The following is a 21034-nucleotide window of genomic DNA, read 5'->3' on the forward strand; positions in this document are numbered from 1 at the left end:
CAGACAAAAGCAAACTTTAGAAGCTAAGAATGGATATTCTGGTGTTTTTCGATGCCTAGCATCAGAATTTATGCATTAAAACAGAAACTCAGGCAAAAAAAGTTTTTTGTCGACCTATGTCATGTTCTTTGGTGGTGTATTTTCGTATTTAAATTGTGCATTTTCTTTTCAGTCACTTAGCAGCAAACAAAGACAGTTGAGGAAATCCGGAAATGAACTAGCCGAAAATGATGCTGCAGAGCTGCAACGAATATCTAGCGAACAAGCTATACTACAGAAACATCTTGATGCTAGTAGGAAACAAAATCGACAGCACGGAATGCTTATCCAGGATTATCGTAACAAACAACAACAAAGGCAATCCCAACCACAAACGTCGGAACCATGTTCTCCATTGATGTCTCCGTCCCAGCAATCTTCGCCAATGCACAGTCCTGCAGCACTTGTATCTCATAGTCCTGGACCTGGAAGTGTACCATCAAACATAATCCAACACCCTCAAGCAAATTCTATGATACAACATAGCCCAAATCCACCGTTGCTACAACACAGCCCTGGCAATCCACAAACTGGTACCCCAGGAACGATGTCACCGCATAATATGCAGTCTTCTCCTAGAATTGGGACCCCACATTCCCAAGGGGAAGACAGTCCTTTCAGTCCAGGTGCTATGCCATCACCAGGTATATGTGTTTCAACGTCGACACGAATGGCTTCCCCACAACACAGATCCGTTATTACAGGGAGGCTTGCCACAAGTCCTGGAGCTTTCGTATCAGATGGACGTACCGCGCAACAAATGCTGGGAGAACAAAATGTAAGATTGCATTCCCTTCCTCAGCGCTTCGTTCGTCCTCCGATTGTAGTAGATGCCGGCCAACGTCCCAGAATGCAATTGCAAGGTAGTATTTACGGACAACGTTCTCCGCTTGGAAGTCCACAGCCTTCTCAGCAGCCAATGATGACGCAACAACAACATCAGCAAATGCTGCAACGACAGCAAATGGTTCAACAACAGCACGAAGTTGGTGCAATATCTCACCAGGAGACGCAAAGTATTATAACTCAAAGAACGTTACAGATGGTGCAACAAAGGCAGCAGTTGTTACAGCAACAACAACAACAGCAACAACTGGCCCAACAAAGGCAGCAGTTTTTACAAATGCAGCAACAACACATGATGCAAAAACCACCAAGTTCACCGATGGTATCGCAACCTGCAAACTCCCCGAGTCCTCAGATGCACCAATCTATTCCACAGAACTACGGGCAACCACCAAGCTCTCCGATGCCTAGAAGCCCTATGGTTCAACAAACGATGGGTTCGCCTATGCTTCAACAACAGTTGAGTCAAAACTCACAACCACCTAGTCCAATGAATAGCAGAATTCATTCACACCCTCCAAGTTCTCCAATGATACCCCAGTATCAACCGCCAAGTCCCTTATCAAGGAATCATCCGCCAACATCACCAATGTTACAACATCAATTGAACAGCACGCATCATCCGCCACCATCCCAAACTCCAAACTCACCAATGCCTCGAAGTCCAATGGTTGGGGGATCGCCTATCCAAATGCAAAGGAGACAATCCAGTGGCAATAGTCCAGCAATGCCAGATAGACCCCAAAGCATAGAAAATCCTGGAACGCCAAGGACACCTCACACGCCTCATACTCCGCATACACCATACAATTCACAGGGTTCGAATAGTCATTCAGGGGGAAATGATCAGCAACAACAGGATCAGATAATGTGTACAGATCACGGGAGCAGGGGTGGTGGAAATTCTCATAATCCGATGAACCCGATACCTTTACTTTCGAGTTTTGGTAGATATGGATATTTCAAGCTCGGACTCAGAGGAGGATCACCGATGTGGTCTATGAAACCAGAGTCGAGCAAGGGCAAGACTGCGGAGTCTCACTTACCAGGTGCTGAAGAAAAACCAAATACTTCAACGTCCGTACACCGAAAAACCGGGATTCCGCAATCTAAAATCAACTCACTAGTATGTGCGGATTATAACGATTTTGACGACGATTCTCATACACCTCCACAAACGCCGCCAACTGATGTTGAACCAAAAGCAACCTCTTCGTTAGCTGGTACCACCCCAGTACCTTTGAGTAGTCCTGGTGACAAGCTTGAACCGATCCCTGATACGACAGATTACGATGATGATAAAACAATCGTGAATACAGAAGTGACATTAAGCTCGACTGCCCAACGGGACAGCGATGATATTACAGTGATAGAGCAGTTTGGAGATTCTGAATTGGGAGATGTTATAACTGGCACTCTAGAACCAGATATGCAAGAAGAATATGTTTTATTTGAATCAGATATGGTTGTGGGTCTGTCCGTTGATAGCAATGATTCTCTTAGCCATGCATTGGACAATGACAATAGTCAGTCACATGACTTAGTTCAAATTCTAGAGATTGAGAACACCGTCAATCGTGTGGATGAGGCAGTATTGAGTGACGAGGGTTCAGTTTTACCTCAGACTAGAAATAAAAAAGGGCTACGACTCGATATTGTGAGAAGTTTACAGCCTGGACGAAAGTTGGTTGCTGTTACTGATACGCCTGAATCCCCAGATCAGGAAGAAATGAATGTAGATCCATCACCTGGGCCATACATTGATCAATCACCGGATCAACATATAATGGTTTCTCTGGTTGAAGCATCAGAAGTTGTGATCATTGACCCAAGTAGCAAATCACCAGAGGATAACGTTACCAAGGAGTTCGGTCCTGATCAAACTGACAAAACTGAACCAATTGATCACATAGCGGTGATTAAAGAAAGTAACAATTCACAGTTGCCAAAAAATAATGAGCTCAAACACCAACAGAAAGAAATCAATACTACTCCAAGTGTTACGTCTTTCAAATTTACAGATAAAGTTGTAAGACGTGACATACCGGTATCCAGCTTTCAGCAAACCAATGTATCTGATATCATCAAACCATCAGTTCCACATTCTACTATTTCAACAAATATACCAGCTCATACGACTGTTGGAACATGTAGCACTGTCTCAGATAATGTCTCAACTAGTGCTAAAGTTTGTTCGAGTGTTTTTACTTTGAAAGAAATTGTCACCTCAGCTGTATCAAAAGTTCAGAAACAGGCTATGTCACCTTCTACCATGGCCGGTATTGTGGCCGATGCTAAAATCGCAGCTAGACTTTGCCAGGCAGCTGCAGAAGTTACAGTAAATACAGACACAACTGGGATTCAATTGAAACAGTGCAAAGCAACAGAACTAATTACAACAACTACAACAGGGGATGATAGTTACCTTCAATTCTTACATGATTCAAAGAATAAGCTGCAACGGAAGCTGCCGGCAAAATTAGCCATCAGTATTCAACCAACGTCTGTTACTTTAGCCACTCCCAAAATGTCCATACCAGACCTGACTGTCAAAGACAATACAAACAGTAATTCCGCCAGTGTTAAAAATGAATTGGATGTGTATCCCGACCGTTCCGATGTACAAAACCATCTCACTAATCACGTGGGTAATGAAACGCGAACACAAGAAGATATGAGCTCGAATATTGTAAATAGTAGTGCAAATTTGCTTGTGAAAGATGGTAATCAGGCCCATAGTAAAAATTCAGATTCCTTAAACACCACAGACGAGTTGGAAAGCATGCTGGAGGCCATCCATAATCCTGAAAATGATGCTGCCAGTGCGGCGATCAGTTCAAAATCAGACAGGAAAACAGCAGAAACTGGCAGATTAAAGAGAATGTCGCCTGTAGCTGACAATTTATCACTTGTAAATATTTTAGAAAACGATGTAGAATCAGCCACAACAGCTTCCACAAATAAGAACCAAATTCCCTCATCCACCACTCCTGCAGAAAACCCAAATGCTGAATGTTCGAAAATGCCTTCTACAACTTGTAATACAAATACAATAACTGTTAGCTCGTCCGGAAACAAGTTTCAGAATCTAACTCATAATGATTCGAAAAAAAATTTGACCCAAAATTTAAATGAAGAAAAGCATATGATGGATGAGTCATCTGAAGAGATCTTAGATATGCTGCATAATATAATTTCTTCTAAACCTGAGATGGCGAATACAGATATTTTGCAGGAAAGTAATTCAAGTAAGCCTAGTTTAATTTATCCTTTGCCTGGCACTTTGGATACTTTACCGCTGAATATTTTACAAGACTCTCTCTTAGACTTGGAGCAAGGAAATGGGGAGAGCGAAAATCCATCGCCAAAAGAAAGGGATCTACCAAAATCACAACGTGCAAACGCACCTACAGTAGATTCGACGTCGAAAAAAGGTCCTGCACTGCTATCACATATATCGTCACCAGTAGCTGTGAGTGCTGTGATTCAATTACAGAAAGCTACTACAACTGTACCTCATTTATCGCCTTTGTCTAAACCAACAGAGTTGACTTCCAATGTCGCTACTGTATCTCATCAGTTGCGAACATTATTGTCTTCTCTACACTCTAACCACTCGCAGAGTTACACTATGTCAGATCAAAACAATGCATCAGCAACATCATCGATAACTGCAACTGCCAAAATCGGAACCACTGCAGCACCGACCAATAGTATATCCACAACGTTGCATATGGCTCCTTCAACAGATGTCAACCGATCTTCGCAAACAACTAATATAACAACGAGTCCAAATGTTGACATCAAATCTGATATGACCAGTAGTATTGGTTCTAACGAAGCTAATCAAGTAAAAGTAACTCAAGTTTCTACAGTAAGTGTTATCTCTACAGTATGCAAACCAACTTGCAGTGAGCACTATTCAAGTATGAAATCTAGCACTGTGCAAGCGCAAACCGCAAATGCTAGTTTGGCAACTACTTCCACCATAATTTCCAGAAGCGGGTCGAATTCAAGTATTACAATAACATCGAATGCGATATTGAATGCTATGCTTGCTGGAACAAATTCTGCAAAGCCAATTACTGCTGGGCACAGAGTCAGTACAGCTCTTACTCCGACAAGTAATTTACTGAATTCTGTTGCATCACCTTGTGTCCAACGTCCAAGTTCGCAAAATTTTCAAGCGATGTTACAAGTGAACACTAGTGCCTCAAATTCACCCAGAGCAACTGTTAGCTCAACATCAAGTACATCGAATACATCGTTACAATGTGTGAAAACAGTTGTTTCACCAGTAATGAGCACTCCCACAGCTACTATCAATGTCACTACAAACATACTTCAGTCTACTTTATCGCAAGCTCCAACACTACTTCATAGCCAGTTAACATCGGGCTCGGCGCTTTACAAGTCAACAGGACACTTACCTATTGACAATAAGTCGAGTAAACTGGAAGGTCTTATTCAAAGTGCAACTGTTAAGAAGGAAACAGAAGAATCGTTGACAAAAATTCAGTTGAACTCGGAAAAAATAGTTCCTGTTTCTAGATCAGATATAGAAATGACTAAAACCGGTGGAAATTCCTCTAGAATAGAAGAGTCACAAAATGTTCTTTTAAAGCAGCTGTTACAGAACACAGCTTGTGCTACAACAATTTCATCATCTGGAACGAGTCAAGGACCTAGCTTACCGTTGGTCCCCTCCCTGGAAGCTCAGTTGGCTCGCCCCGTGCCACCAACGCCATCATCTCTTCTTCCACCACTGCTCAATGAGGCACCAGTCAGTAAACCAAAACCAAAACAAATCTTAACCAGAGAAACGTCATTTGTCTCACATCCAACTGCACCGAAGAAACCTCCGAGTCCTACAATTACGGAAGAAGAACCTACAGTGCCACTACCTGTACTTCCAAAAATTGCATCTCCACCTCAACAATCTGCACAGCATACGGCAGAAAATGTTTCAAAACCAAACATGCTGGATCAGCAGTCCTTGTCACATCAGGTTACTAATCCAGGAATTCACCAAGGAACGACCGCATCAGTGGTTAAAGAGGCATCAGTAACAGAGCCAGTATCAACCAAGGCAATATGCTCTTCACCAGAAAATACTGTTCCTACGATTACTAAATCACTGACTAAAACTGTTCATGATTCAATATGTACAAGCGCTACTCAAATGCCAAAGCAACCACTACCAGCGTCATCGTCTGTATCACAAATAATACCTGGAACCAAACCAAATACAGTCACAGCACCTTCTAAGCAGCCGGGAATTACTGGTCAACCCACGATACAATCAACATCCGTCACAATTTCAAATTCTCAGATATCTCAGTTACACAGTCAACCACCAGCGTCACAAAACGCATCTCTCGTAACTCAGAAACCTTCGCATATTAGTATGATACAACCATCAGTGCCTCTGCCGGTGTCTCATCAAATGGGACACCAAGCTCAGTCGTCACAGGGTGCTCTTATACAACACACAGTGCCTTTAGTGGAAGTTAAGAAGGAAATACTAGATGAAGTACTTTCAGTTGGCACCCCGACTCCAGGATCAGAAACCAAAGACTTTCTTACTGCCAAAGATGAATTTATCGACGGATCCACGGATGATAAAATAGGTAAATGACTTTTTTCTTTAAAAGATTTTTTTATGTCCATTTTCATTCATCCCATGAGTTAGCACTGTAGTTGAGTTAGGCAATACAATTTTAGAACGACTTACAAGTATGACTCGCACTATTTTAAATATTACCTTGAGACGATCCTGAAGACATACTTTCTTTTTATGTACTATACACATTATTCTGATAACAGATGGATGTTTCTGTTGCAACGTTGTAGTTCCAAAAGTGCCGCTTCATGGCCACGGAACAACAAGACTTGGCGATTCACCAGATCATAGTCATCTGTTGTCAATAACAGTGGCTGTTTTTCCACGCTAGAAGTTGCAGTTTCCAGTTCATAAAGTAACATTGCAATCAAATTTTCAGAGTCTGTCTTAATTTGCACCATTACGAACAACTGTTGATGGTTGTCATTTGAAGTTTGACAGCAATAGTAGTATAGTATCGCCAGCGAGACAGTGGAAGGAACAGTGTTTACTTGAACCAGGTCGATTACGTAACATTATCTCTTTTTCCAGTGCTTCAATCTGTTCCCAAGGGTAGGCGTTAACAGTTCAATGATTTTTGGTTTGGCGTTGAATAAATTGTTTCAAACTTCGATCTAAATTTATAGGCGCTGCCGACGCTTTCTGTTGGTCATTTTTGATACTAGATATACTCATAATTTTCACCAGTAAAGTAGCTCTCCTCAAACCCCTAATAACAGTGATATTAAGCATGAGTAAAAATCGTATTAACGGAACACATGATCAATGTTTGATTGAAAATTGTCTGTACTAAACAGGAGGAATGTGCCAGTCTAAAAACTATCGATAGCGTAAAGCTAGAGAAAGTTGGTTGCTCAAAATAAGTGGCTCATACTTCCGAAAATTACAACGGATGTTAATACAGTAATTACTAGTTATTCTATCAAAGTTGGAAAAGTTCACCTATACACTTTTCTAGAAAATCGTGCTCAAACTCAAAACTGCAATTCATAGGCTGTTAAGAGTGGTGTGGCGAAAAATCGTGCTTTTAAGTAAAAATATACAGTTTACAAGGCTACAGAATGAAAAACTATGAAAAATATAATGCCCATACCTCGGAGGTTTCATGTAACATCTAGAAACACTTTGTCAATATGACAATTCTGCATCAGCTGCAGGTATGGACAACCTGAAATCAGCTTACTTCTTCAGTAGAACGTGGAGATAAGTAACAGACTTTAGTTTACTGTCTTCCTGTGAAATTTTATTACACTATCAACACACAAGTCGGCCTACTCCAGATGAATGCAGCACATATACACAGTATATTATTGTGTTGATGGTGATACATGGAGATGGGGGTTTATTTTTTAATTATTTAAGTGCAAAAAGTCTCATTTTACATCCGCAGGTTAGGCTCACTGTGCAAAGACTTCGACATAAGGATAATACTTTTAGAGACTTTGATTCGAGTGTAATAGAACACTAATAGAAAAATTCACTATCACTTTCAGCAATTAAAAATTCTTAAGGGGCTTCACTTAACTTGAGTTCCTGGAAAAGGCCAATTTTCATTGATTTTTTGTTTACACATGTATTAGTTAGAAAGTATTCGTTTTGAAAAGACATCTAGTGCATATTCTCGACAAGTTTCAAGTTTATTTTATTTGATTCAAGGAAATTAATAAACAAGGGAATTTCAGTTATTTTAAATTTTATTTTCATTCATTAAATCTGAAATTTCTATGCCATAAAAGAATTCTTCTGCAATAGCAGCGTTTTGTTAACTTTTTTGGCTTGCTCCAGTAATTTGTAGAGCTTCCTTCATAGTTTTTTGTTTTTGTAAACTTTGCTTCCTTTACTGTAATTCCCATAACTTGGCCAATTTCCAGAATATCGAGACCAGTTTGAGTGTGAAAGACTTTGGAACAGGCTTTGAAAGTATGGATTAAAACAAATCCAATCTCTAGTTTCTAATCTAAGTAAATAAATTTAAAAAAAATCTAATCTCAATTTAAGTGAGATCTCTCAATCGATTTTAAACAGGGAGAATTTTGTCGCCCACTGAGTAACCAGGTTTATCAAATCCTCGCTGTGTGAAGCATTCCACCTAAAATAAATCAGTTTTCCCGAATTAATCAATTTGCCACAGGTTTATGAATAAAGATTCATACTTCCAAAAAAAGGTCAATTTTCGTCATATAGGTAATTTTTTTTACACAGGTACGTTACCAGCAATGCCTTATATGACGATCAAGTGATCGTTTAGATTAGTTTAGATTAGTGGTTGTTTAGACAGTCCATCCAACTTTTCACAATTTAATGTTACATACATGGATTCTAACTGATTCAAGGCGCCCTATGAACACGAATCGATCATAATCCACTTCCATAAGGTATACTACCTAAAACGATGTACATCAATGACTTTGACTGCTAGACTTGAGTGTGAGTAAGCAGTACACTTATTAATATCCTAAACTCCGATAGTGGCAATCTGCAAAAGAAAGAAAATTATCTTTGACAAAAGGTATTTACATTGAATGTAATAAGAAAAAATTTCTTTACCAGTTTCTTGTTTACTGTCACTCAATGGATCTGTGTAGTGTTGACAAATTCATGTATATCAGAATTGGGATTCCAGTACATCTCATTCGCCATTGAGTTTTCAAAAAATCTTCATTGCTGTATTATTTACGTCGCTATAATGTTGATTCCAGGTCGCTATATGTGGAACACAACAGAAGGGCAAAATCCTATGTACTCCAGGAAATTTCAATCCAGTCCCACTTATACTATTACAATGAATAATTGTTTGGGACTTGGCTTCAATACATATGTTTTTTGCACGATCATAGCTCCATGTGCCACAGTCTTCGGTAGTGGCATAAATGATTTCAGGGTTCATACGCACAGGGAAAACTGAAAAACTCAGTTAATTTCATACAACAGGGATAGGTCAGGAAAAAGCCGGAATTTTCAAAATAAAACTGGAATATTTAGTCTGTTGAGGAAATAAACTCGTTCTTATACAAAGTACTATCAATCTTAAGAAATAATAATTTTTGTTTCGCCGCACCACCTTATACATTCTATGTATATTACTTAACACTAAACATTCTTTAGTTTTTTTTCTTACGGAAAATTCTAGGCTGTTGTTTCTAAATTGATAGTCAGAGAGTAAGATATGTATTAGGTAATATTGAAGGTATTGGTATTAATGTATAAAAAAAATTGTCATTAATCAACGGCGTATTTATTGAAAAGTTAGTGGAAAAACTCAATTTTCAGGCTGGAATACCTAGAAAGTTAATGAACTTCAGATTCCAAAACGCATACGAATCCTGGATTTGGCCAAGATACAGTTGCACACTCGGTGGACAAAATTCTATCCCATTTCTCTATGGCTCAGCCCTTATATTTGCAATGAAGTCTTTGATTTCAATATTCTTTAACCATGTGATATGGAAAACTAATGCAACCCTGTTCATTGCTTCATCCCTTATAATATTCTTTTGCACTTGGTTAGAGTTGAAGTAACTTCCAATGAGACATGGGTGAAGAATACTAAAATCCGAAATCTGATGTTCCTGTTTTTAAGCTCGGATCAACAAAAACGAAAATCATCTTGAAAACCTAACAGCAGAACTACTTGTAACTGAAAAATTGAGAGTAGGGAAATGCATTGCGATTGGCTTCAGGTACATTGTTTTAATATAGCCTTTGATCATTTCAGACCTCAAAAAGTTGAAGAGGCGTCAGTATCAACAAAAACGTAGACAAAGCCAAGGAAAAGATGCTACAGCTACTCCACAAAAGAAACGGCCGAGAAAAGGGTCTCGCCAGGATGAGGATTATGACACTTTTGTTGATAATTTAATGTCTCAGTTACGGCAACTTCAACCTATGGCGGTGCTCGAACCACTACTAGGGAGGAATTATGGTGTTTGCCCTATCTTCGGTTTTGGAGATTTATCAAAAATTGGTACGCAGAGAGACTACAGCACTCGTATTGGAGATTTAACTGGTTCCTATGGCAGTGCAACCTTACAAGGGACGGCTGATCATTACAACACTCGGCCATTTGGCGAATTGCAACCACTTCCAGCACAGCCAGCACCTTCTACCCAAAGAGGCTTCTATGATCAAGAATTTGTACCTTTGAAATTCGACGATTGTAAGTCCACACCAAAAACTTTCAATAAACAATACCTATAAGCTTCTATGAAATTATGCTCATTCCTACGTAATACTTTCTTTATAAGAGATAACTTATTTCAGGCTGTCAGTCGAATATTCACTAGTCTTTGTATTAGTTGTGATTTCTAAGAGCAATGTCATTTTTTTTCAGCTGACGATAAGAAGGATAATCCGTTGTGTATGACCCGTGACGTTGATACACCCGATACAATCGTCAGCTCATCATCTCCGGAATGTGTAATCCCTGAGTTTATACATAGATTTCCTGGGTTAAGATTAATAGAAGAAGAATCTGATGAAGAATCTGACTGGCTGAAGCGGGTGTCTCCTGTTATACCACTGGTGTCACCTATTCCAGTTAGGCCTAAGCCGGGCTTCACTAAAGATTCTGCTAAAATGGACAAGGAAAACTTTGGTGTATCAAGGTAATTGCATAAAAAAATTTTACTACACGTTGACGTTTACACAAATCTGATGTGATTTCTTTCTTTTTTTCCTTACAGTAATATTATTAAAAAATTACTATTAGAAAGCACGATCTTTCATGAACACTTTGCATGAATATTTGGTTTCATTACTAATTATTCATTACCCAATTTCCTAAACGTTAATGTGGCTGTGTTAGCGCCAATATTTCATCGTAACTGATATAATGTTTAAACTGAATAGCGCACCCTATTTTCCAGAAGTTGAATTCTTTGTATAATATTCAGTGGACATAAAAGTAAACGGAATGACAAACTCTATTCCAATATACAGATCTATTTATAAACAGTTTTTTTTTAAATTATTTGCACATATCTTTGAACAATTTTTCCATTGAACAGAGTTACATTAATGGATCATTGAATTATAATTCCAGTCAAGAAAGTTTTAGATTCCATGGTTTATATAGAACTTATGTATTGAAAATGAAGGTACGTTACATTATGTTGTGAATGTTACTCAGTCAGCATTATCTGATTTGCAGGACAGGAAAATCACACCCCATACCATTGCGAGATAATGGTAACGTCACTGTGACACTAACCCTGAATAGCCAGGCTGCAGATGATATCATGGGAGTTCTGAAGGACTTGGCGAATATCTTAAACATTGCTCCACCCACAGGTTATCAAATAATTGAGCGCACAACTACTCCACCAAGTCAAAAGTTGGGACTTTACAGAACGAAAGGAAAAGATGGTAAAGAAGGAGGTAAGATTAATAGCAATGATATTCTACCATTTATCGGGATGCTGATTAAATAATTCATTTATTAAATGATATAATAAATTAGTACAAGTCAACAAACCACAGTTTTAAATACTTGCAAAAAAATATCGAATTCAGTTTGGCTGATTTAATTAGACTACCAGCAGCCATATTGAAAATTTAAAATAAGTTCAGAACTGGAAGTATAAGTTTGTCTCACGAGAAAACCTCATCAATTTGGATGAAGAGTGATTTGAAAAAAGTGCTTTCTGGCGTGCTAGTTTATATTCATTAAACCAGTAATACAGTTTGTAGTTCGTAGTGCTATGTGTCCTATAAAAAAAAAAACATCTTTTGCGACGGAAACCACCATGAGTTCTTTTAGAAACTTCGTTTATAAACTGGCTTTGGATTATCCTGAGGTTCCCATTGCATTAATTGAAAAAGTTTTCCCGTCAAGATAACGTGATCCGTTTTAGAAAAATGTGTTTTTATACGGCTGGAACCGCTTGCATTTTATTATGTCTAGTTTTTCCATCAATGAAATCCTATGAACTAAAGTTTCAACCAGAAAGTTCACCTTTCGCATTTATATATTAGCCGAACAATCGGCACATTGGTGAACTTGACAGAGTTGTAATTTCTTTCCATCTGCACTTGGATATGTTATAATATGCACAAAGGTATGGAATCTCTTAAATTTTTAGGCCTTACCACTTACGAGAACCTTGATCAATTTTATTCCGTTATTGAATTGAACTTTTGTCATAGAATTTTCAGCACTTTTTTTCCTGTATTCTATCTTTGGAAAAAGATGACTTAATGAGTTTTTCACATAACAAAAAATCCATTTTGAGCTAGATTTTTTTGAGATTTGTTGTTCTATAAAAATATGCAAAGGCCCAAAAATTAAATGATTTTCATTTCTAAGTGTGGAAAAGTAGATATTTTGAAATTTTTAAAGTGGGATGAAAATGGGTAATATTCAATCGGTACAAATTTTATAGGAATCTCGAAAAATCGACATTTTATCTCTCTCTGAAAATTTCTGGCTATACTCCATTCCATCTATTCTTTTACATAAAAAAATCAAAATAACTGATTTCATATTCGGGAAGGTCAGACTAAAAAGGCCATTAGGTGATCTTTTTTTTTCTGACAACAGGAAGTAATAAAAGGTCAAAAAGTTTAATTCGAAAACGTGATAAAATTGATCAAGATGTAAATGCTCAGTCTCATAAATTCTCATGTTTAGGTATACACCATAACGGATCTAAATTTCACCCAGATCGAAATTATTACCCTGAAAAGGTAGCCAGAAATCGGTGGATCAGTCTATGTAGTGGCTTCGGTTCTTTATATTCTTTACCAGATTTACTCTTATTTTAATACGTACATTTCTGTTGATTTTATAGCTCCTATAGATATCCAAAGCATTCTCAATGGAGCAGCTAAGTTCTGTCGTCACTGTGATGTGGTCATCCTTAACAGTTTGATACGGAAAAAGGTTTCAGATCTACCGTTCTTGAGTAAAGAAGAATCTGAGCCTGGCGAGGAGCTTTGCTTTTGTTCAGCAGCATGTTACATGCAATTTGCTCTTATTCATAGATCACCGACAGCCACTCATGAAAAGGTATACTCAATTACTATTACGTTAATATTTTTTGTAGCAATTGGTTAATATGTATCAATTTACTTTTAATTTCACTTCTTAAATACCCTATGAATTCAAAGTGCGATTATTCAGGAAATTTTTTATTGAAGTTTCTTCTGATCAACTTTCAAAGCTCTATCTCCGTGCACCTTGTTCTTATGTGATACGTCATTTCCTAGTACTTGCAGTGGCTCCTACAGAGTTATGAATTTCTTATCTGTAAAATTTAGACACTTTTAAATGTCAAAAATTACACAGGCGGCAGCAATTGTGGACCATCTGTGCCAGAACTCACTGTCTAGAATCGCTGACATGGAATTGAAGACAGAAGCTCATGAAAAGAAATTTGTCATGCATCGACCAGCTGAACACAATGATAATCTGAAACTAGAAGCAATGGAAATTGAGACAGAAGTCAAAATTAAAACTGAAAAAGATATTGATACAGATACTATTCATGTTAAGGAAGATTCAGTTGATGAAAAACGACCAAAAAAACACGCAGCTACGGAAGAATTAAATGATGATTCTATTGATCCCCCAACAAAAGTTTGGAGAGGTCTTCGATATAAGTTATGGACGCTAGGTGCTATCCAACCAGCAACAAAGTACAAAAAACCCGTGGATCGTGAGATCACAGAGGTAAATTAACTAATATTAAAAGAACATTTTAATGAACAATTAAGTTGGAACAATGAATAGGCGATTTGTACATTGAAACTGAAATTATAAAAAACTCTTCCAAGTATGTAAACCAAAAATCTTAAATTCTAATACACTTGTTTATACTACAGAAAAAGTTACTTCAGTACTAGAAACAGAAATATTCTCATTTTAAACTGTCTATCACTAATCTCTTTTTCCAGAAAGAATTATATGAAAAAAATTTCACAATGCTTATGAGTCCAAATTGCATAAGAAAACTTTTGATTTTAGATTTCTTCGAGTTAATAGTGAGAGTGAAAATAACAGTTCCATGAAAATACAATTATCACCCTTTTTTTAAAATAAGTCGAGGCAGAAATCACTGACCTTCAAGTCAGGTGTCAAGGTTACAAATTTTGAATTATATTTTTTATTCGATTACACATTCAACTACGAATTACTCTGTTGATGTGTAACTGTAAAACGTTTTATTACAAATTACTCGTTCATACGTTGAAAATTTACCTGTTGAGTATTGTCTTTCTTATTCAAGAACACAGTATAGTGACAATAAAGAAATTCGTAGAGTAATCTACTTCGAAAATTTAGATTTTCATCTACGACATAATTTTTCATTTCTGCAGATGCTTTTTCGTTTGGGTGTTACTGTAATGCCTGTGAAGACCGACGACAGTCGTCATTGTCTGTTCTGCAATAGTCAGGGTGACGGTGCTGCGGATGGACCCGCAAGATTGCTCAATTTGGATGTTGACAAATGGGTGCATCTCAATTGTGCTCTGTGGTCGGAAGATGTATATGAAACTGTGAATGGTGCTTTGATGAATTTGGACACAGCTCTTCAACACAGTCTTGTCCTAAACTGCATGGTGTGCGACAAACCTGGAGCTACTGTCAAATGTTTCAAAATACGTTGCACAAACGTTTATCATCTTGGCTGTGCAGTCAAGGATGGTTGCGTCTTTTACAAAAACAAGGTAAATGTCACATTAAGGGTATGATTAATCCTTCTCTATCCGATTATACACCCAAGACGAAAAAAGAGAGAAGCAAGTTTTGCGTGATTTTAAAACAGAATCACATTCTAGAAGTTTTTAGACAAACTGATTGAAATTAGTGTATTAAGCCACAAAGGACGAAAATTGAATTTCCGTCTCTACAAATCGAAAACTATTTTTTTGGCAACCCAGATAAGGATGAAGAAACTGACACTAAAGATTTCTAAAAAAAACTGAATGAATTTTGTCAAACCAGAACGGTATTCTCGGTTCGCAAACAGATATTATTAATGCCTTCGCAGCTTTCTAAGCTAAGGCTTAGCTTGTTACTTATCGATGAAAGTTTTATCCGGATAACGGAGGTTTTTCTATTGTATAATCCAAATTTGGACCCACATATTTGTTACATTCAAAACAAGAATCTTAATAGATTATGAAAGTAGAATGACAGTTGATTTTATTTATTATTTAGTTTCTAAAAGTTAGACTGGTAATTAGTAATTGATTTAAAAGATTCTAATTTTTCAGAGTACATATTGCTCGCAACATGTCCAGAAAAATGAAAAAGATAATGAATTGACAACTTTATCGGTATACCGACGAGTATATGTTAATCGTGACGAGAACCGGCAAGTAGCAGCTGTAATGCATCATTCGGAACATAATCATCTTTTGCGGGTTGGAAGCTTGATATTCTTGAGTGTGGGTCAACTGCTGCCACATCAATTATCCAACTTTCATACGCCAAATTACATCTATCCAGTTGGTTACAAAATAGTGAGATTTTATTGGAGCATGAGAAGACCGAATAAACGCTGCCGATACGTATGCTCAATTCACGATGTATCCGGACGACCAGAATTTCGAGTATTGGTTCAAGAACCCTCGCAGGAAGATGTTGAGTTGCGAGACGCAACACCTCGTGCCGTCTGGAATCGCATTCTGGAACCACTAGCTGAATTACGCCGCACCACACACAGCGTTCAATTGTTTCCACGTTACGTTTCTGGGGAGGATTTATTTGGTCTCACGGAGCCTGCTGTTGTCCGTGTTCTTGAAAGCCTTCCGGGAATTGAAACTCTTACAGATTACAGATTCAAGTATGGGAGAAATCCTTTATTGGAACTGCCGTTAGCTATCAATCCAACTGGTAGTGCAAGAACAGAGGCTCGTTTGAGGAATCAACTGCCATGGAAAAGGCCGCATACTCAGCGTACTGGCTCTTCAGCAAGAGCAACGTTCGTACCTACGGCAACTGTTGCTGGGGAAGTAGCGTGTCCTTACTCAAAACAATTTGTACACTCCAAAAGTTCACAGTATAAGAAGATGAAACAAGAATGGCGGAACAATGTATATTTAGCACGATCCAAAATTCAAGGCCTAGGATTATATGCAGCTCGGGATTTGGAAAGACACACAATGGTCATTGAATACATTGGGGAAATCATTCGTTCTGAACTAGCTGAGACCAGAGAGAAGCAGTACGAAGCAAGGGTAAGTTATATCGAAATTTATTTGGGTCTTCAGTAGGATAGAAATAAATGACTGATTTCTTCCTCCATACAGAAATAACATTCTGTAGTGTTGTATAGGTTAATTTATCTAATATTAGCTCGAGTAAAAAAACTATTAAAGGAGTCATACAGGTAATTCAATGCATTCGTATCCATGATATAATGTCATTAAGAGCATCCACACCAGGCTTTAGTGGGTAGTTGAATTTTTTGAGTTGGGTCTATCAGGATATCTGCGCAAGATTTCAACCTCGGTGGTCGTCCATGCCACCCAAACAAGTAAACCATAAAAACAGCTTCAGCAGTCCTCATTTAAGCCTCAGCTACCACATGGGAGTTCAGTACCATGTGGAAGCTACGTGATCCGAGTTAAGTGTGACAGCTAACAATAAGGCATAAAAATCTCTTAACTGTCGTGGCTGAATCAAAAGTCAGGAAAAGAGAAAAACCGAGAAAATAAATCCCCAACGGTATAGTTTTGCCCAATTAGATTGAACACGAATGAGACAACATCCCAGCTAACTAATAGAAATGAATCTGAGCAAATTTATATAACATAAATTGCGATATCAATCATTTAGGAAAAAGTTTTATATTTAAAACGTTCGAAATAATTAAACTCTGGTGCTTTTTTTTTTACCCGATTCTGATATCTTTGAGTTTATTTTACTTGCTGACCAAATCCCAACAAATTGTCTGAATAGTATGCACAAAATGGTTTGTCACAGTACAGTTATGACGTGCAAATGTAATTGTTCATTTGACAAACATTTGTTGTATTGTACTTGAACAAATCTATTTTTATATACTCTATAGATAACTATGTGTAAAACGTTTTTTTCAGGTTACCTTTGAAGAGCTCTAAGATCAGTATGAGCTCAAAAACATTAGAATTGGATGAAAAAATCTAGAGTTTAATGATTTTAAACATCTAATTCTATCATCATTTCTCACATTATTCATATCGTAGCATGCATTCCGAAAATACATGCATATCAACATGGAATTCCATACATAGCATGCATTCGCGCTATATTTTTCAAGAACTCCTTTCGCGGTTTTACTAACTAACTTTACCTTCAATCAAATATACTCCCTGTGTTGAAAATTGTGCTTGAAATAAAATTCTTCCAGGTCATCTAGGGTCACAATTTACAAAGATATCATAGGTCAAGAAAATTTTATAATCTCGAAAAACTTCCGTTTGCGTAAGATATAGTTTTCATATAAACATTAAAAGAAACCACGTTGGTTAGAGGGAAAGAATATTTAAATTGGCGCTCTTCTACATTCATCTAGAACATTCTGTTTCTAACAATTAAACAGATATTGAAAGCCGTGAACCAAAAAAATGTACATTGTAATCTACATACATTGAAGAAAACGTGTACAGGATATGAAACAATTAATCGGATTGATCTTAAGATACCAAACGAAAATATGAGTTCGTAGTCAATACAAACCTTCCAAAAAATATCTTGAGTGTGTTAAAATATCGATCTCTTCATGCGGTCTATATGTCATGTTACGTCTGGAATACCATAGATGACCCTCTAGTGATCAGTTGTCAACCCTATATAGTACTCATTCTCTTTATGCGTTGGGCCACCATATCTTTTCAGTTTAATCCAACCCAGTATTCTATCGTCACGTTATATGTTGAAGGTGTAGCGCATACATACTATAATGACACAATTATTCCTTCAATCAGCACTGCACATTTCAAGATGATTCTTTTTGTAATACGATTATTCCACATATCCAGCCCAAACTTACCATTTCTCTAACTCTACATTGCTTGTTATTTCATTATAAGGCTAACATTGTAAATTATTGGAGCAGAACAACAATACATTTTTCAAGTTTCGATTCTTTGAAACACTGCATGGATTTCACTGCAAGAACGTTTTTTTTTTATCACTACCTAAAATCTTGCCAAGTCAGTTGTCCAGTTCATTTATCATGTGAATTCGATAAATTAATCATCTGTATTCCATGTGTATTAAGATACTTTGTTTGGTAGCAAAATTTGTATTTTTTATTATTTTAACCATTGAAACTACAGTCTTTGCCCCCTATGTACATTATTGTAGAGACATCAACTGACTACAAATCCGTTGTTTTACTTTCGGTTGTGTAGTCAATAATACAACTGCTGAAGATATTTGAAAAACGAATTTTTACACAAGATTGCCTTTTTAGACTTCTTTGTGCAGAATTGTATTTTTTAGAAAATGCTCCCAGAATCAAGTCCATATCATGAAATGTGGCTGAGTGGTTACATTTTTTGTTCAAATCACATCTTCTCTGTGTCATTGAAATATGAAAACTTCAAAGTTCCCAGAGCGACCTTTTGAAATTAAATTCAGAAGGTACCCTATTGCAAGGGGTTTTTTCCTTCTGTTCACAAGTTTTCCTGATTGAAATAAAAAACCAATTGTTTCTTCCAAACGAAACACTAATGCATATTAGAAGATTTTTAAGACTAAGATTTCTGCTGAAAATAGCAGTACAATTTTCCTTATAAACCTGTCAAGATTTATATTTTTTGAAAAAAAGGATCATTGTATGTAGATATAGCATGTTTAAGGGATACAAAAAATTGAAACATTGAATTCTAGGTCATGTAGATGTTGAATTTATTGAGTACATTGAGAAATTGAACTATTCTGCCCTTACAGATTCTCCCACTGGCGTCTTGTTTTTAAATAATGTACTGTGTGCATCTGTTTTTCTTGAGAGCAATGCCAAGTACGTAGAGAGTATGTGGAATGGAAATAATACTTAGATCCATTCACTAGATTAATACGAAATACTTCATTTCGATTCCAGATATCCTTTGCGTACTTGAAGTCACCATCGAGAAAAATGGTGCACAATGTCCTGTCCCGTAACTCACGCGTAGTAGAGCCATAGCAGTTTTATGTGAAAAAATTAGAACAAGAAAGTATAAATAGAAGACTTTAGTCAGGTAAGCATGTGAAAATGACTCCAGAAGATTTTTGATATGCATCCTGACGAAAGTTTGGTACTGAGAAAAGAAAATGTATTGTCTGACCCAAAACGCCCTCAACTCATCCCTTTTGGTGACCCTTCTACACAGAATCGTTTTGTTTTTGTTTTCTACACATACATTACATCGTACTAAAGATACTCTGTTATAAAAAATACTTCTACGCTTGAAACAGTTCTTTTATACATTCATTTTAATGGAAATATTGTTTTGAAAAATCAAGAAGGTTTCTGTTTCAACTGTCAGTCAACCATTCTTTGTGTGATCCTAAAACGCTACCGAGAGCAGGAAAATTTTAACAAGTAGTCTCTTGTCAGGGAATTCCGGAAATCAGGCAGAATACCCGGCATTTTATAGATCCATTAATATGATCAGTATGTTCTGCATTTGTAGAAAGCAAATACGCAGAAAAAAGTTTGTGGGGTAAATCAAACTTGAGTTTTTGTTAATTTGATGGAGGACGTAAAAGTTTGTCATTAACCTAAGACTAAAATTAATTCACACTATTCAATATATATTCCTGAATTAAGCTAATGGCAATGTATGATCATCTTTCGTGTACCAATACGTACACCATGATGTATTTAGGAGCATGGTTTGGGTCTGGTTACCTATATCTATTACATAGTCATAAGCTCGGTAGTAAAAGATAGAAGGCGATGTATCATAAATCATCGATGAATAAATAAAAAGTCAGATGAATAATAAATATATGAGCCAATTTAGAATATGAGGTGTGGCAAGTTTATTTGACCTGGAATGGCCTAGTAGAAAACTACTGAAAAGCATAAAATTTCACATCATTATTGCTGAATTTACAATAAAGTGAACTTATAATATCGAATCATACAGATATTTAGTAAACATTCATACATTTTGTTTTTATTGCATGAGACAATTATATGATGCTGAGAAAGCATGATGAATTTTTACAAATTGCATCTCTACATCAACCTGGAAAGCTTAATCTGGATGTATTCATTTCTGTAATATAAGTAATATTTTGATCTATGCTACTTTTAGCTCGAGAAATACCAGCCTTCTTTGAATAACGTTACCTTGAATAAGTTCACTTTTGTGTTAGCATTTTCATTGGAGTCTACAAATAATACCATATTTGAATCGGAATGTCAAGTTTTCGTACATCAGCAGAAACCTCCTGCAAAGGCTTTTCTTTCAATAATCTTCGTATGTGCGATGTTCAGTGTTTATGTGGAAACTAATAATATTGAAGTTAAAAGTTATTAAGCCCAATATACACACTCAAATTATTGCAGTGCAGAGATACATTGTTTCACAAGTCTCTGCGAA

General features: G+C 36.9%; 1 protein-coding gene across 9 annotated transcripts in view; it reads left to right on the forward strand.

Annotated features, from left to right (window-relative positions):
• Nucleotides 1-21034, forward strand: part of LOC124409085 (histone-lysine N-methyltransferase 2C-like) — a 67697-nt gene that overhangs the window by 44259 nt on the left and 2404 nt on the right. For 5 of the 9 annotated variants that reach the window (XM_046886476.1, XM_046886483.1, XM_046886485.1 and 2 more), the window contains 8 exons: nt 173-6515; nt 10224-10664; nt 10839-11112; nt 11658-11884; nt 13297-13514; nt 13794-14177; nt 14825-15175; nt 15725-16690. In XM_046886476.1, the coding sequence (XP_046742432.1) occupies nt 173-6515; nt 10224-10664; nt 10839-11112; nt 11658-11884; nt 13297-13514; nt 13794-14177; nt 14825-15175; nt 15725-16690 (9204 nt within the window). The remainder of the gene's footprint in view (nt 1-172; nt 6516-10223; nt 10665-10838; nt 11113-11657; nt 11885-13296; nt 13515-13793; nt 14178-14824; nt 15176-15724; nt 16691-21034) is intronic. The other 4 variants (XM_046886479.1, XM_046886480.1, XM_046886481.1 and 1 more) reach the window with 1 other exon arrangement.

The sequence above is a fragment of the Diprion similis genome, chromosome 8, assembly GCF_021155765.1.
Source record: "Diprion similis isolate iyDipSimi1 chromosome 8, iyDipSimi1.1, whole genome shotgun sequence".
NCBI lineage: Eukaryota > Metazoa > Arthropoda > Insecta > Hymenoptera > Diprionidae > Diprion > Diprion similis.